General features: G+C 53.4%; 2 protein-coding genes and 1 pseudogene across 2 annotated transcripts in view; 1 reads left to right on the top strand and 2 right to left on the bottom strand.

The window, feature by feature from the left end:
* Positions 1 to 122: 122 nt before the first annotated feature.
* ARHGEF40 (Rho guanine nucleotide exchange factor 40) lies at positions 123 to 15029 on the bottom strand. Its single transcript, XM_039869827.1, has 22 exons — positions 14818 to 15029; positions 12953 to 14198; positions 12633 to 12800; positions 12373 to 12493; positions 11636 to 11753; positions 11478 to 11549; positions 11229 to 11345; positions 10046 to 10141; positions 9850 to 9965; positions 9350 to 9476; positions 7572 to 7694; positions 7327 to 7470; positions 6212 to 6822; positions 5845 to 6079; positions 5419 to 5505; positions 5003 to 5218; positions 3117 to 3294; positions 2261 to 2365; positions 1886 to 2029; positions 1255 to 1397; positions 802 to 848; positions 123 to 664 (listed from the first exon to the last, which is right to left on the bottom strand). The coding sequence occupies exons 2-21, from the start codon at positions 13629 to 13631 to the stop codon at positions 807 to 809; spliced, it is 3642 nt and encodes a 1213-aa protein (XP_039725761.1). The 5' UTR covers positions 13632 to 14198; positions 14818 to 15029; the 3' UTR covers positions 123 to 664; positions 802 to 806.
* Positions 10611 to 10729, bottom strand: LOC120608114 (uncharacterized; annotated as a pseudogene).
* A 1328-nt stretch (positions 15030 to 16357) lies between the features above and the next one.
* The window catches only part of RNASE13 (ribonuclease A family member 13 (inactive)), a 31654-nt gene continuing 30625 nt past the window's right edge, over positions 16358 to 17386 (top strand). The window contains exon 1 of the mRNA XM_039869858.1: positions 16358 to 17242. The gene's annotated coding sequence lies outside the window, so the exon portion shown is untranslated. The remainder of the gene's footprint in view (positions 17243 to 17386) is intronic.

The raw sequence follows: 17386 nt of genomic DNA, 5'->3' as shown, positions 1-17386 counted from the left end.
ACAGAGTATCTTGTAGCCTTGGTTTTATTTTCTGTGTTCTAGTTAATGGCTGAGGGGAAGTGTTGAAGTTAGTAGTATCACCTCAACCCAGAGGACTGCTCTCTAGCTCTTTGGACACAAAGTGTGAGTAAATACATTTAATAGAACAATAGTATTGTAATAACAGTAATTACATATATAAAGTTTGTAGTTCCCCACCTCACCCTCATAAAATGGCTTGCATAGCTGTTTCTTATGACATCCCAGAATGGAGTCACCAGGAATTATGGTTGACCTGGCAGAGACGAGTCTTCTCAGGGAGACCCAGAAGGTGGGAAGAAGGGGAGAACACTGGCTGTCTGGGGAGGCCTGACGTGGGGGCGGTGCCCTGGGAGTATGGCCCAGGATGGCCTAGGATGGGGAAGGACTGCACCAGGGCTAATTTCCCTGCCTCCAGGGTATGAAGGCAAGCAAGTATGGCCACTCTGGTTCCTGAGGGAAGGCACCCAGCTGGGGAGAGCTATAGAGATAGCGGTAGCAGGGAAACACGCTGGTCCTTTGACCTCTCTGTCCAGGAAGCAGAGGGAAGGAAGTCAGTGCTCTTCCAGTCCTTCACTATGTCCCACTGCCATCCCACACCAAAATGTGCTGAGAGGAGGGACGGTAGCCAAGTTCTGGATTTTCTCTAGAAGCCAGGAGAGAAGAGGGAGATGGGTTGGGAGAAGGAAGAGGCTGACTCCCAAGCAGCTGCGGGGGGAGGAAGGATGGTACATGCAAGTGGGAAAGGGTGTTGTATGTGGTAGAAAAGGGGTACCAACTCACCCTGGTCACAGAGGCGTGGTGGGGTCACTCAAGGCTCGAGCATGACTCTTAGAGGAGAGAAACTTCAGTGAATTGAAAGGATAAGAAATGACCTCTTTCCTATATCCCCCTTCTCTCTCCCCTAAGCCTGTCAGTTCACCTCTTTTCTCCCCAGTTTCTGAATTTGCTGATTTAATCCAAGTCCAAACCAGGCTGTTGGCATTCTCCCCTTTCCATCTACTTTTGCACTGTGCTACTTATTAAAGATTCCTTTTCACTTCTGACCTTAGTGCCTCTCAGCCAGGCCTGGATGAGAGGAGAAAGGCAGACTGGACAGTATATCCAACCTGTAGCCTCTCTGGGAGCACAGGCTCACTGGCTCCCCCTGCCTTCCATGGGTTGAAAGATCAGAAGAGCCCACCCAGAAAGTGGCCCAAGAGGTCACCCATGCCCAGCCCTATTGCAGGGACTTACCTGCCGGGATAGCCCTAAGATTCCTCCACTGGCCAGAGTGGGAGTGCTGCTCCCAGGGTGGGGGGGTTGCAGGCTGGGGCTGTTTCTTGGTCCTGGGGACACATCTCCAGAAGAGTCAAGTGTTTCTGGGGCTGGAGGGGAAGCTAGGGTGAGAGCAGGGTATTGAACCCCTCTAGATTACCTTAAGCAACCAAGCTGCTCCATCAGGGAAGAAAAAGCTCCATAGCAACAGGAAGCTGTGAGTCACTATAGCAATCCACTTGCAAGAGACACCCCCTACCAAGAGGCAGGAAATGTCAGCAGCATCATTAGAGCAACCAGGGAAGAAGCGACAGGAAACTATAAGGATTGCCGTGGTGTACCAGGAGGGTACAACAGGAAGCTGAGGCAGTTTCCATAGAAACCCAAGGAGAGCTAGAGAGAGAGGTACAGAAGTGCTTCTTAGCAACAGGCTGCTGTAAGTATTACCCTAGCAACCAGATGGAAGGCTCTTTTAGCAATTGGGAAGCTGTAAATAGTTGTCATGGCAACTGGGCTACTTGGCTAGAGAAAGGAATTGCTCAGCAGCAAGCAGCCTGAACATCACATAATGACCCAGCTGTTGGGAGCCACCCCTTGAGAGGTGCCTCACCCAGGGAAATTTGCTTGACGTCCAGATCCCAGGCCTCCTCCTCGACGCGGGCAGGTAGGGAGCAGGCTCCCGGTGAGAGGCCGGGAAGGGAAGGGCCGGCATGCTCAAAGGATGACACGGCCACGGAGGCCCGGGTGCGGGCAGCTGCAGAGAGTGGGGGGTGGGGAGGGTGGGGTACTGGTGTGGAAAAGCCCTCCTGGCTCCCTGAAAAGACCCTCCATCTCATAGAGGGCCTCCCAGTCAGTCCCACAATTTCTGGGAAGACATATCCATTCACTACCCTTTCTCACTTTCTACCTTGTCTCCCCACTCATTGTGCCCTCAGTGTCAAGGTCTTGACTTCTGGGGGCCAACCCCCAGCACTGTGGCCCTCACCTCTTCCAGTGAGTAGGGCACTCAGCGTCCGCTCTCCAAGGGCCTTGATGTCCAGGAAGGGTTTATTTCCGATGCCCATGGAGACCATCTGCTGCACTCGGAGCTCTAGGGAACAGAGACCCTGTTACCAACCTCCTTTTGCCCCTTCTCTGCTCTAGCCCTAGCATCATCTTGGTCCACTCTTCCTTTTGCTCCTTCCCAACTCTCATCTCTCTCTCTTATTCTCCTGGTATCTCATTACTCTTCCTGTTGACTGTCACGACATGGATGGAGACAGTGGTCCTCGACTTCTTCCCCACATATGTCTCTCCTTTCCTGTATGTTGCATCCTGTCCATTTACCATTCCAGCTGCCCAACTTCTTCCCTATATTTTGGGAGTGAAACTCACATTTTTACATACCTTTATAGTTAATCAAGTGCTTTCATATATATCACCTTATTTAATTCTCCCTATCACACCAAAATATAGATATTACTTTTCATTTTTGTTCAGATGAGTAGAATGAGGTTCAGAGAATTCAAAACAAAACAAAAACCAGCAAAACCCCCAAAACTAGACCAGGTCATACAGCAAGTAAAATCTGGAACCCGAGTCCAGTGAACATTTTCTTACTCTTTTTGCCCAGCCATTTGCTTTTGCTTCCCTGAAATTTGCTAGATTCCTCTTTCCTTTTGGAATACCTGAGACTAATTTCTATCTCATCAATCTCTCTCTAATCATATCTTGAATCTTCTCATAAGTAATTCCTTCTCCATTCTACACCCTGTTGTCCCAAGTGGTCTTCACACTCTCCAGCTAACCTCCTGCTATAACCTTGACCCCTAAGCACACCCTCCCCAGGCTTTGCCTGGTACCCTTGTTGTAGGCTGCTTGTCTCCACAGCAACTGGGCAATAGAACTTGTCCACTTGAGTTTGATCTCTGGTGAGGCTGCCTGCAGAGTGTATGCCTCTCGTGCACGCCGCCGCCGAAACCACAGCTCAAAGCAGAGCCCGCTGTCCCCGATGTTTTCTGTTAGCCCCATGTCAGCAGTCTGAGAAAGAGCAGAGGAGAGGGTTGAGGATGAAGTGAATCCCAGATAGATAGTACCACATGGAAAAGCATTACACTTAGCCTGGCATCTGGTAGACGTTCAGTAAATGTTTGCCCAACACCTACCATGGGCCAAGTGCTCGACATTTAGTCTCCATAGCAACCATAATTTACAGAAGGGGAATGCCCAGAGACATGAAGCAACTTGCCTAAGAGCTTATCATAGCTTATTAGAAAAGGAAGGTTCAAACCCATGCCTATGTTATTGCAAACCTAATCTTTTTTTCTCTACACTGTACTCCCCCCTGAAGGGCTGGAATTAGTGTCGGGGGACAAAGTCTAGAAAACCTTAGAATCATGCCACACAACTTGATCTAGGACCATAGGTCATGACCTGTGTTTACCTGGATACCAGGGCTGTTTTCCTAAAGCAATGCCTGCCTCTTGGCTTCTTAGTTTCCAAGTTAAGCCACATATATATTGTGTCCTTTCTCCTTATCCCCCTGACCACCTCTGACTGAAAAGGCATGTGTGTTCTTAATGAGAAGGGTCGTCCTCCTTTCTGACTTGGAATGCCTCATGAGTCTCCTTCATGAACAGTGAGGAAAACCCCAAGGAGTAGACCTATGACAGGGATTTTTATCACCCCGACACCCTAACTGATGGTTGGTTACAGGCCAGAGCCTGTTCTAGATGATGGAGTTTCTGAACCTCGGTTGGGGTTGAAGTTCCAAAGTATCCCGATTCTTGAGAAGAGCACGACTTCCTGTCTTATTCCCCACCACCCGTTTATTCCTGCAGGCATTGTACCTTAAAGGCCTGCTTGTAAACAAAGGTCTCCGACCCCCCCTCAGAGCCCTTGAGCTTGCTGAACAGGAGGAGATGCTCAAAGAGAAAGACATGGCGAAGGCACTTTTTTCGGCCACAGATGACAGTGAAGGGGTCCCGGTGTAGGAGCTGTCCCTGTTCCTTCAGATCTGTCTGGAGGAAGGAAAAGGAAAGGTCGTTGGCCCTGGAGGATTTTGTGTATATTTTATGGGGAGTAAAAATGGGATTTATAGGGTAAGGGCCTAATGACTAATTCTCAGGGAGAGTCTGGAAATTAAGGAAGCCCTAATTTGGCCTGGAATCCACCTACTGGTCACTACACACAGAATACCTGGCTTAGTAGCACAGCCCGCCTCTGAAAACGAAAGGTACACTGCATAGTAGGGTTTACAGCCTCCACTATGGGAACCCTTTGAATGTTGGAGGGGAAAGCACAATTTTGCCTCAGGGAGAGAATCAGCAAAGAATCAATGGGAAAGAAGTCTATCCCAGAGGCGGTAGGTTTCCAACCTGTTCTGGAACCTGTTCTGGGCTGGAAAGAGACTAGGTAGAGAACAAGGTATGTGTTAAGTGCTGAGATGCAGGAGGAAGTGCAGGAAGATAATTCTTATCTTAAGGAAAGGTAAGAATTCGGAAAGGCATAGGAAAGGACAGGCAGATGTAGAATCATGGTATGATGGGCAGGACATAGCTTCTTTATTTATAGCTGAACCTGAGGCCCAGTGAAGTTCAATGACTTGACTATGGCCATCCAACTGGTTAGAAATTACAGCCTGGGGCCCTCTAACCTCGAGTCTAGTTCTTTTTTCACCAGCCCAGACTGCTTCAGAGGCCAGAGAACTAAGCAGTTTGAACTATAGTGACTGGGGCTCTGGCCTCACCTCGCAGCCACGCACGGCCTCCACAGCCAGCAGGTCTCTGCCACGGGTCTCTTGTTCCCGGAGCAGCTGCACAGCAGCCCCAAGAGCCTGGCGCTCAGAACTCAGTTCAGGCCCTGCTTCCTTTAGGAGCTCCTCCAGGAGCCGCCCATACCGAGCCAGCTGTTCCAGGGGCTGTTGCAGGGCCCGGGGCAGGTGAGGGCCACCCTCCATGGAGCCCTAGGTTAGAGGGGAGATAGACAGGCTCACCTGGCTCCCCCAATCCAGTGCCCGTTTCAGCAATTCTGGGAGATTATTGGTAGGTGATGTTCCTGGGCACATCCAGGAAAATATTTTTTTTCCTGAGAGATCTTGAATTTGGGTGGGCTTTACATCTTCCTGGCCCATCCCCTTCTCATGAAGGCTGGGGAAAAGGTTACCTTGACTGGGGGGCCGAGTGCAGCCAGACCATTCTCCAGTTTGTGTCGGTGCTTCACGTACTGGGCGTAAAGGCTGAACTGGTCCCCCTGTGCCAATAGATAAGTAAGCCATCTCCACAGACAAGCCCCTCCCTTTCCTCCTTTACATCCTCACTGCAGCCCAAAGGAAGGGCAGGCCACCAGGGAGCACTCATTCTGCCTAGGGAATGACACTTCCGTAGAGAAGGCCAGGCAGCACTTTAGGACAGGGATACAGAGGCTGAGTAGGTCCAGAGGGGTCCAGGGAATAGCACTAGGCCCCAGCATATTGGACTGTACATTTTGGTGGGGAGGGGGTGGGGAACATACCGAGAAGCAAGACCAAGTGGGTAGGGCTGAAATATCTGAAGGAAGAGGACCTGGAAGAAGTTTTAGAAGATCACTCACATGGCGAAGGAAGCAGGCCCCAATGCGCAGGGGGTGGGTGGCGCAACCTTGAAGCTCCCGCAGAAAGTGTGTCCGATGGAAGCTTCGAAGCTTCTCCCGTACACTCAGGGCAGCGGCCCAGGTGCTGCGAAGTTCAGGGGTCAGCTCAGACCCAGGGTGTGGTACTGGCTCACTCAAAGTGGCCACGTACTCCTGTTCACAGGCAATCAGCTCAGATACCAGACGCTGCTGGGCACTGCAGGCACAACAAGGAGTGGCAGCGGAGGCTAGGACATGGGAGGGAGTCACCACCCCCCACAATGTCATATTCTTTTCCTGCTGGGCAGTCGGGCCTGCCTCTCAGGCACCAGTTGGGCAGGGCTCTTACCTGATGCTTCGCTTGCGCTCCATCCGGGGCGTGCCTACTCCCCAAGGCCCATCTGGCCCCCCGGCCCGGCCCAGCAGCACATGTTCTCGGGGTGAGCACGTTCTGTCTACCACCTCAGTACTGGTGACCTCCAGGCCTCGTATCAGCACGGTCCTTGGTGGCCTGCCCTCTGCTTCTGGAGCCAGTTCAGGGCCCTCCTCCTCATAGTCCTCCCCACAGGGGGCCAGAGAGCAGTGGGATGGGGCTGCCCGTGGCCCAGGGCTGCTGGGGAGCAGCAGGGAGCTGAGGCTGGGTGAGGGGCTATGGGGTCCCCGCTGGGCCCCTCCACTGCTGGCACTGTCTGCCCGTCGTCGCCGGTGGCCCTGTGGACTAGCCTCCTCTCCCAGCTGTTGCTGAATCCTCCTCTCCAGCTCTTGACAACGGGCCCGGCAGCGGCCCCATTCTCTCAGGGCTGCTGGGCTCCCCAGGTCCAGGGCCAAGGCGCGCATCTCCTGGAAGGTGCCGGCGCTGGGCTCTGGGGCCCGCCGAAGGGCCAGGGCTGCCAGCACTGCCTCTCGACCTGGCCCTGCTCCTGCCAGCCTGGCGGAACCTTCATCCACCCATTCATGTGCCTGCAAGGCCAAAGGGGTTAGGAATGTGGAGAGGATGGAATGAGGTCCTGCGCTGCTCCCACATGCTGCAGATGACAGTTCCTGTCCTTTTTAGCTGATGGCTTCTCAATGTCCGTCACCTTCCCAGTCCTCTCAGAACACATCCCCTCACTATTCCAGCATCACTGCCTGACCATGCCACTCCGAGCTGGTATGGAGACAGCGGTCTAGATGAAAGAATATGCACTACTTCTATAAATTTATTAGTGGCAGACTCTGCACTAAGTGTTTTTTTATATATTGCTTATATAATCCTCATAGCAGCCCTGCAAGGTGGGTGCTTGTGGAGGCACACTCAGGTTTGGTATCTTGTCCCAGGTCATTTAGCAAGTATTGGTGGCAGAACCAATAGTGAAAGCCAAGCAGATGGCCCCCTGAGTCCTTGCTTTTGACAACGACCCAACCAGCCTCTCCAGACAAAAGAAAGACAATGGTGGGCATAGAAGAAAGAGGCTGTGCACACACCTGCTGGAAGAAGCGCTGTAACCGCAGTGCCCGGTGGAGGCCACTCTCAACCTGCTCCAGCCGCTGTTCAAAAATATCCAGAACCTTCTGGGAGGCAGTGTCCTCCTCTAGGTCCAAGGCCTCCCGTGCTTGGGCCAGGCGCTCCTGGAGAAGGGAGGCTGTGCTCAGACGTGGTCCTGAGTCCCACTCAGTCTCCCACTTCCTCCTGCATGTCTCCTCTCACCTGCCACTCTCCCCCTTCTCACCTGAACTTCAGCACTGAAAGCCCGGAATTGGAGCTCTGTCTCCTGCAGGGCAGATAGGGAGTCTCCAGGCACAGTGAAACTCACCAGCTGCTCCTCCCCTGGGCCCGAGAGCCACTGCAGCACCTGGGGCAGACGGGGTGGGAGAGAGGGCTGTGAGGGAGGTAGAGGCTGTGCAGCAAGAAGGAAGAAGAAAGCTGAGATTCAGCTCCAACCCCACCACTCGATCCACAGAACCTTGGGCGGACCATTTCATCTCAGCTGTGAAGTGGGAATGATAACAGTGAATGGTAGTAGTTTCCACAAGGCCAAGTGAGAAAGTGAGTAAGAGATCTCTGTAAGGCACCAGATGAAGGAAAAGCTGGGCTGGCAGGATGCACTGACGCAGGTGGGTTAGGGCTCCAGGGCTATGCCTGGAGGTGAAATAGATAAAATGGGTGTTAGCCTGAGGCAGGACGAGGGGATGAGGACCGAAAGGAGAGCCAGGAGAAATGTCACATTCACCAAACCAATGATGGGCGGGCAGGGAGCCCAGTGACCAGGCCTGGAGAGATGGCCCAAGAGGGAGGTGTGTGTGCGTAAGTGTGTGCGCACAAACACACTGCTCTAGTTGCCGATTACGGGCTCTAGGGACTCATGTCGATTCTGGGATATTTGATCAAAAAAGTCAACTTTCCCTCTGAAGAAAGGCTGGAAGCTGAGTGAGACAGTCTGAGGATGAGAAGTCAGAATGTTCCTAATAACCAGAGCCAACAATGAATGCTGCTATAATCTTTTGCTGAATTCATTTGGTCATCCTAACACCCCTGTAAGTGTTATCATCATCCCCATTCCATAGATGAGGACTTGGGAACTCAGAGACGCTTCAAGACTTGTCCAACGTCTCACTCCTAGCAGAGCTAGAACTTAAGCTGAGCACTTTAGGCTCCACATTCTGTGTGCTAACGGCTTTTAAACAGTCGAGGAAAACGGCTAACAAGCAAGCACGTAAGCAGTAGAGGTACAACACCTTGGATACTGGGATGGAGGAAGCCAATGTGCAGAAATCCCAGGAAACAGCCCTGCCACCCCACCCCCTTCCCTGCCTTTTGAACAGTGGCTCTGAGATAACCCTTCCCTGAGGTGTTCACTCACCACGCTTGGGGCTAGGGAGAAACAATCAGATTTCAAAGCCCCTTTTACCCCACCTGGTAGGATGGAGAGCAAATCCTTATGGGATTCTTAACCCCAGGAGAGAAGAACCAAGATTGAGAGAAGCCATGAATCTTCCCCACAAAGAGGCCTTGGTTCCCAAGGCATTTAAGGCTTTCATTACCCTCTCCTTCCAAGGTGGAGGGAGGTGGGAATCTTTTGAGCTTCAGGTTTGGGGGATGATATTGTATAAGAAATTGAGGGAGCATAGGTGGCAGTGAGCTAAAGAGCTGGTATCGGTAGATGTTTATTAGTTCTGCATTAAGGAGGCAGGCACTCCAGTCAATCAGCAATTCCCAGACCCGTAGGATACCAGAGCATCTCTCACAATCACTAAAGATTCTTGATCAAACATAAACAGTGGGGAGGGGGAGATCTGGCCTTTCTTCTTCTCTGGTCCTGAGATTCTATCCCCCTCTTGACTCTCACACTGACCACGACCAAGCTCCAGGGGAGGTGAGGAGAGAGGGAGGGCCAGTCAACCAAGACAGGTTAGGAGAACACCATCAACTCTAAGTATCAGCAGAAAAGGGGCTGCTGGAGGCCAGGCCCCTAAGCCGAGAAAGAGGGTCCCGGGGGTCCTGTCTCACCTGCTGGAGTCGGTGCAGGCGTTGCCGCTGCTCCTGCTGTTGCACATGCAGGTTGGAGAGACGCACGAGCTGGTGAATGGCTTCATCCACCTCCTGATACAGTGTAGCTGGGCCTGGGCCCTCCAGCCTGGGGAAGGGGTGGGGAGGCAGAATGAACCATTGTCTTTGTCACCCCACCCTTCCATCCTTTCATCCCAACATGAGAGGCGGCACAACATTGTGGGTCAGAGTATGGCCCTAGATTTGAATCCCAACTCTTCCATTTACTGACTAACCTTGGCCAAGACATTTAACATTCCTGATCCTCCAAATCCCCATTTTTAATTGTAACTAGCACGTAGGAACCTTGTGAGGATTATGGGATAATTAGTGGGAAAATCATAATATCTTGTCCAGATACACACTCAGTAAGAATGATTTGGCAGCTAAGATTTATTGGCAGCCCTCTACTGTGACTCCATTTGCCCTGTCCACTTGCCCACCCCACACCCGCCTCATACTTGCTGCTGTGGGTGGAGCGCAGCCTCATCAGGATGGCACCACCGTCCCTCTGCAGCTCTGTCAGCCGGGGATCTGCCAGCACCTTCCGTAGGGGCTCAGGCATTCCTACCACCTCCTGGGAGCAGGGAGCAGTTGACTGTTCGGGTTCCATCAGAGCCCACACCCCGCACCCTTTTGTCCCATCTCATTTCATACCTCTCCCTCTGGCTCTGCTGCTCCCTCCAGCTCCGCGATGGCTTGCCGTACAGAGCCCAGCACACCTTGGCACAGGCGGCACAACCTTGCCACCTCCTGAAACACGCACATAAGGATGGAGTCCAGGGACAGAGTTTAAAATACGAAGCCTCAGCCCTAGGGTGGAGGTGGGTAGTTCCAGAGACTTTTATGGAGGCAATGCTGGCTTCAGCTGCTGAATTTGTTGCTTACTAATTGTATAACCTGCCCAAAGTTATACAATTAGTAAACCTCAGGTTCCTTAACTGTAAAGTCCAGATAAGACACACCAGATTTTGTGAGCTTTAAAGAGATGCTATGTAAGCACCTAGCATGGGCCTGACACACTGTGCAGCTTAGTAAACTCGAGTCTCCTTTCCTCTATCTGTGCTGGGTCTTCACCCTATAAAAGTCTCCTCTCGGCCTTTTCAGATCCATGTCCCCTTTGATACTTGACTTAGAGACCATGTTACAGACCCCCTTTAATGCTCAGCTCAGATCATGTTTATACCTCTTTTCTTTTTCTTTTTCTCTTTCTTTTTTTAAACGCCTATAGCACCTGGTATTCCAAGGTGGTTTTCCATCCAAGTGCTAACCAGACCCGACACTGCTTAGCTTCCGAGATCAGACGAGATCCAGCACATTCAGGGTGGCATGGCCGTAGACTTATACCTCTTTTCTTGAATACTCACGGCACTTAGCTTCATAGAGTCAGATTATATCACAATTGCTGTACTTTGTGGGCAAGAATCTTGAGGCTTGGCTGTTGGTGCACAGAACAGGTACAGAAAAGCACCATCTCCAGAAGTGAGGTACAATAACTTGTCCAAGGTCACACGGAACCAGAACCAGCCTTCCTGATTCTCAGCTCTTTCCAGAACCCCAGTGACACTATTTTGTACTGTTCTCTAGTTGTTTCTGACCTATCTCCCACCAAAAATCATATGCAGTTTAATGTCATATTGAGAATTTATTTAATATACTCTTCTAGTCTCTTCAGTAGCCTATGGTTTGTGAGCCATAAATATTTATTAAATTGAATGGAAGGGAAACCAGTTTTTCCCAACTCCTTGGGCATGTCTCAGATCTGCTTTTTCTCTTACAATGTCCTCAGCTGGGTCAGTCCTGGCTTCCGGTGTTCTGGGGTGGGAAAGGCGAAGCTTACCTGGTGTGTCTCTACCCAGTGGCTCGGAGAGGGCTCCCTGTGACCTCCCAAGTCCCACTGCAGCTCCTCTGGCTTGGCCACTCTTTTCAGATCATTCTCTGACAGCTGCTCAGCACCCTGTAGTCATATGAAAGCAAGGGGTTTCTCATCTGGGCACTCAGGGGTTCAGGGACCACCCTGGGGCTCCAGCCAGCCTCTTCTCCACTCTCCACTACTGAGGGGGACTAGGTGGGAGTGAGGGGCTCAAACCTGAAGTCCACAGAGCTCAGTGGGAGGGTCATCGTTACTGAGAAGCAGCAGCCGCTGAACGAGGGGAGAGTCCTGAGGGGGGAAGAATAACCCTAAACTGTGGGCAACTGGAAGGCCTGGGATGGCTACCAGGGAAGAGTTTGGATCAGGAGAAGTACCTGTCTCAAAGGGTCAGTTTCCTGAAGTTGACTCAGGACAGGAATGAGCGCTGGAGGCAGGGGAGGTGCCTTGCGAAGGTCTAGCAGGATGGACAGCCCCAATATCTGCAGATCAGGCCTGTGAGGGCAGGAAGATCCAGGGAGGCAGTGATGTGTGTGTGTGTGTGTGTGTGTGTGTGTGTGTGTGTGTGTGTGTGTTGGGAAGAAAGAGGTACAGGGCCTGGCTTTAGTGTTACTAGTTCACAGGGGAAGTTAGTTCCTGGTATGTTAGTTCCTGGTATGTTCCTGGAGGCAATGGGCCAATGGCCAAAGTGTAGGATAGGTGTCTAAGAGGTGATAACCCAGTAATAAGGAGTCTATATTCACATGGCTACTAGGTCACAGGATCAGGGTCTAGAAAATTAAGAATTCCATGCTCTTGAGGGTATAAATTCAATGCCAGCATGTAGCATGGTCCCTAATAGGTTCTTGGTGCTCAATATAGTTGTTGAATGAGTGAATCGATGTCCTGATAATCTGGCTAGTGTTTCAGGATATCGGAAGTCAGCAATGTTGATTTTGAGGAGTGATGTAGATATCCTGGAGGGCAGGGGATCAGTAAAGTCAGACGTTAATGACTTGGAAAACATGAAGGTTGAAGAAGTAGATGTCCTAGAGGTCAGGCTGTCAATGTTCTGAGAAGAAAGGAGGTCAAGGTCCTCATGACTCAGGAGGTTAGTGTGCAGGGCCTTGGTTACCTGAGCAGTGAGTGGAGGTAATGAAGAGCAGCGCTCAGCATGTCTTGGGAGGGTGGGGGCTCCTCAGGAGAGCACGGTGGGGTAATGGTCAGCAGAGCTCGCCCACTCTGGTCCACCCCTCCTGAAGACACAAAACGGCCAGGCTGTCCTGGCTGGGGGCAGGCCTTGGCTACCTCCCATCCACCCTGCCTCCCTCTGCACCCCACCCCAACTGTTCTCTTTCCTTGACCCTTTTCTCTTCAACACTGATGCCCACTGACCAGTCAGGATGAGAAATCCAGATGCCATCAAGTCCCAAGCTATGTCAGGGTCATCAGAGATGGAGACTGGAGGAGCCTCTTCTGAGATACTGTTCCCTTTCACTTCCTGCACAGTCTCCAGGGGTAGTGTTGGGGCGTCTGAAAGGAGCCCTTCGGGACCTGTGGGTCCTGCACAGACATGGGCAGAGCTATGGGCCTGAAGTGAGGCTGGGTGTGGCTGTTCTGCTCCCAGCCTCATCTCTGTTCCTCCTCCAGCCCCCTTCCGGAGGCCTATCAAACGCAGGCTGGCCCTTGCCCCACTGGTCTCAGTGTCATCTCACCTGCCATGCACACGAGGCTTGGTCCTTCCTGTTCTTTCTCTCTGGCCCTCTCTTCTATAGGCCCACAAGTTTCTGGGGACCGAGGCTCTTTTTCGTCTGTTTGTTTGAGCTCCTCTTTCGGCCCAGACTCTGGCTTCCTCGAGCCTTCATGCTCCTCCATTACCGGGCCGCCTCCTGGAAGTTCGTGCTCATTTGGTGAAGGCAGATTGATGAGGACTTCCTGTTGGCTGGTCTCCTCCTTGTCCCCAGGGATCAGTGGGACACTGTCCCCTGCTCGGCTAAGAGCCCCTTTGCCTGCAGCTCGCTTCTTTCTCCTGTTTCCTTTGCCTGTCCTCCGAGGGGTGCCAGGTGGTCCTTCACCTCCCTGGCCCGCTCCTCCCCCAACTTCCCCTGGCCTCAGGGGGCAGGATTCTGAGGCTTCCCCCAGTGCCTCTGCTGGGGGCTCAGATACCTCCAGGGCTGGTGCCTCTGGGAGAGCCTCAGCTCCCGGGGGAGAGCCGGGGGAGGGTCCGCTGCTGCTCCCCTCACCGGGTGGGCGTGCCCCATCCTGGTCCCGAGGGCCTGGACCCTTCTGGTGCATCCACGCTCGGTGTCTCCGGTGCCTGCCCTTCCCTCCAGCACCCTTGCGGGTGGGTACTGTCCGGGTCCTAGAGAGGCCTGAGGAGCCCTCAGCATCCATGGGGCTCCCCCTCACAGGCAGTGTCACCTCCAGTAGCTCCACATACTCGCCCTCAGGTCCTTCAGCAGGGGCATTATGCCCATCCCCAGGACTCCTGGTGCCCAGGGCTTCCTCAGGGAGTGGAGGGCTGGGGAGCCCTGGGGGTCCAGAGGGCAGCTCTGGGGGCGGTGTGCTTGGCTGATGTCCTACCACGAGGCCTCCTTTGTGCACAAACCGGGGGCAAATGAGTTCAGCCCAGGGTAGCCGCTGAATCCCAGAGGGTGAGGAGAGCAGGCAGGTACTGAGGCGACCTGCCGACCGGTCCTTATTGATGCCTTGTAGCCACTCAGGTGTGAATAGGTAGGCACAGGCCTCACTGGGCACAGGCAGCTCCTGTACGCGCCCACCCCCAGGGGCCAGGCACTTAAGTACCAGGCGGGGTGCTTGGGCTGCCGAGGGCACCACTTGCAGGTAGAAGTCCCCTGGGCGCAGCAGCTGCCAGGGCAGGGCTGCTAGCTGCACCACCACCTGCTCATGCAAGCAGAGGGGCCAGCCCTCATGGAAGAAGAGGAAACCGCTGTACTGGGCCTGGAGAGAGAGATGGGAGGCTGTGCTCAGGCCTCTGCAGATGAAACCAACAGGAGGGGGCAGTTAGAATGGGATCATCTTAGGCAGGAGTGGCCTTATGCCTGATGGGTTATAACTCCAGGGGAGCAAGAAGGGTTATCTTGGCATGTTCATATGGCAGAGGACAGGCTTGGGACTGGTCAGTTTTCTGGTGGTAGGAAGCTAGTTCTGTGTGTGGGAGGGTAAGAACTGAGTCATTTCAAAGACATTGTCAGCAGATGCCATTGTCTTGGAGGAGTCAGAGACTCTTAGGAAGTCTTTATATCTGTAAAGTAAAGGATCTCTGTTGAGCCATGTCTGGGGGAGTTAGTATCCTGAGTAATCAATATGAGGGAAAATATGTCTGGAATTGGATCTGAAGGGTCAGGGTCTTTGGGAGTTGATGTTTCTTAAGGGGTCAATATTTGGGGAAGATGAGCGTCTGTGTGTGTGTGCGCTAGCATCTGAGGGGCAGTGCCTCTAGGGGATCAGTATGGGAAGGTGGCAACTCTGGGTGGAAAGAATTTAGTTGGTTTAGCTACTCTCTGGAGTAAGGCAGAGGATCTCGTGGGAGATAAAACAGGGATGCACAGCCACTCACACAGGCTTCCTGTTGGACCTTGGCAAGCAGGTGCTTGGCGGGCACCAGGAAGTCCAGAGTGTACCTCAGCGCATCTTCCCGATAAGTCCTCTCCACCACCTGGAACACCTGGCCCAACAGTGTGGGGGCCGTCGCCTCGAAGGGTGGGTACAGGGCAGCGAGCGTGCTCTGCACACAGTCCTCCACTGGTTCGGGCTCCTGGAAGAGACAAGATCAGGCTGCAGATCCCTAGGGATCACCCAAGCGTGGCTTCTTGGGACCCGTCGTGTGCACAGTGTGTGCACAGAGAGGGCCCTCAGGAAATGCTGGCTGAATTAGCCCAGGATGGGAGTGGGGCTGGGCCAAGTCAGAGTGTCCAGGCCTCACAGTGCACTCCATGCAAGAGCTCTGAGGTCTCAGCTTTGGAGATCAAGAAAGAATTTGCCGTGAATGTCTCTGTTCAGGGCAGTCCCTGGTTCTTATGAATCAGGGCAACTGCACAGGTCCTACCCAGGAGGGAAGAGACAGGCTCCTGGGACGTCAGGGGACTTATTGATGGCTGAGAGCTCTGTAGGGTGGGGGGCTTTCAAACAGCCACCGCAGGTCCCTCCTCACACGGCCTACCATCTGGATATCCCTATCTTAAGTGGCAGCGCCATCACCCAAGAACAATCATATGCTAGAGATGGTCATTGGGTGAGAAGGAGGGCTATCTTTCTTGAGTTTTTCTAGCACCCCTCTTCCCTCTCTCAGAATGGCTATGAAGCAATCGTCCATTCCCAGAGCGTGTGGGATTCGGTTACAAAGAACTGGGTGGGGACAGTTAAAAGAGGAAAAAGTCACAAAAGGAACACGTGGGGAAAGGAGCAACAGGCCTTGATGGTATGTATTGGAGATGAAATCTTTTCTGATTCCAGCAAGACCTCTCCACCAGCCTCTCTACCTTGGGCCACTGTCTCAAAAGACTAGGCCCTGCTTCCTCCAGACTTTCTTCCCTAAGTGAATCCAATGGGTTATCATTCTCCATCCCACACTCTATAAACAACTACCCCTCAGGCTATTCTTTTGCAAACTTATTTCTCTTTTAAGATGGCTTTGAAGTTCCTTTTATCGGATTTCCTTGCAGTAAATGAGCAAGAAGATGCTCACTGCTGAATTTTTCTAGTTCTTTACCTTACCCCGCCCCCCACTCCCACCCCTGCTTTTGCCCTGAAGACAAAACTGCATACTATTTTACTTTGAGTCTCTTCAGGCAGAGTTGCCTGCCTGTCCCGACCGTGAGAAGCTAGGGCAACCACTCCAGACCGGGACATTCAGTGCGTCAGAGACCCAGCCTCACTGAGTGTGGGCGAGCAGACAGACCCCCCAGTGTTCCGGGGACCCAGCCAGCGCAGTGAGCGTGCGTGGGTGGGGGGAGGGTGGAGATGGGCGGGGGTAGGCTGAGTGGGCCGTGCGCTCCGAGGCCAGGAGGGGGGAGCTAGAGCTGGAGCAGCGAGGCAGCTGCAACCCATTAGGGGCGGTGAGCTCATGGCTGAGCGAGAGTCTCAGCCACAGGAAACGACAGCGGCGGGAGGGGAGGAGGGGTCTGGGGCGGGAGGCGGCGGGCAGGAGCACAGACACCGGGCCTCCAGTCGGTCGGGACCAAAGAGGAGACCAGAGAGACTGAGTCAGCTCTCCCTGGCCCAGTTCCTCTTCTTGCTCCAGACTCCTTGCCAGGGGGTGCCCTTCCTTCGGTAGAGCAGCCCCGGTACTGCTCCTCCTCCTCTTCTACTCACCGCAGGGAGCGCCCCCTGGCAGGGCCTCTCCCCCTCCTCCACTCTCTGCAGTGAGCACCCCCTAGGCCGTGTCCTCCCCACCTCACCCCCGCAGTGGGCGCTCTCTGGCAGTGCCCACTCCTGCAGTGATTCTTCAGCGAGTACTTCTGGAGTTAAAGTTCACAGTATAGTGTCCACTCCCGTTGGTATGGGCTTCCCCTTTTAACTCTGCCCTCCGGCTTCCTGTGCCCTAAATTGCTGCTGCCAGGGTCCCCTACCCCCTGCAGGGAGCTCTGCCAGTGCTTTCTCCCCTCTGCAGCGGGAATATCCTGAGACTGCTTCGGTTCCCTGCAGCGTGAGCTCGGGGGCACTCTCCCGATACCTCACAACTCCCATCTCTTGTCTGTTCTGGCAGCGTCACGCCCCCTGGCACTGTGAGCCCCCTTCCCCATTCTGTCCACTATCCTGAGGTAGCCTCTCTTCTCCGCAGGAATTTCCCACTTTGGCAATGTCCCTGGCCCCAGCCCAGCCCCAGCTGTGGCCGGTCCCCCAGGGCCGGATGGGTGGGTCCGGCTCACCGGGCTGGGGACCGGGATGGAAAATGGTGGTTCCAGGCAGGTCAGTTCTCATGACCTGAGGCCAGGCCCCTTCTAGGGCCGCTGCAGCACCCAACCCCCAGGGGTCTCCCGCGGGTAAGGAGCTGGGACCAGGAGGGGGAGGGAAGATCCTGCAAAGGAAGGCACAGGTCAGGACAGAGGACAGCTAGGGGAGGTGTGTGGATTAGGGGAGAGACTCAAAGGAGGATGGGGGAAGGGGCGGAGAAGAGGAGGAAGAAA

Source organism: Pteropus medius, unplaced genomic scaffold (genome assembly GCF_902729225.1).
Source record: "Pteropus medius unplaced genomic scaffold, Ma_sr-lr_union100, whole genome shotgun sequence".
Taxonomy (NCBI): Eukaryota; Metazoa; Chordata; class Mammalia; order Chiroptera; family Pteropodidae; genus Pteropus; species Pteropus medius.
Note: the sequence above shows the minus strand (reverse complement) of the source record. Positions and strands in the feature narration are given on the sequence as shown.

Excerpts from the sequence above, each read along its gene's own strand:
- ARHGEF40 (XM_039869827.1), bottom strand. The coding sequence starts at position 13,631 with ATGGATGCTGAGGGCTCCTCAGGCCTCTCTAGGACCCGGACAGTACCC. Across the intron at positions 11,346-11,477 it reads CTGAGCTCTGTGGACTTCAG|GGTGCTGAGCAGCTGTCAGA; the intron begins GTTTGAGCCCCT and ends ATATGACTACAG. Across the intron at positions 5,506-5,844 it reads GGGCCTGCTTCCTTCGCCAT|GGGGACCAGTTCAGCCTTTA; the intron begins GTGAGTGATCTT and ends CTATTGGCACAG.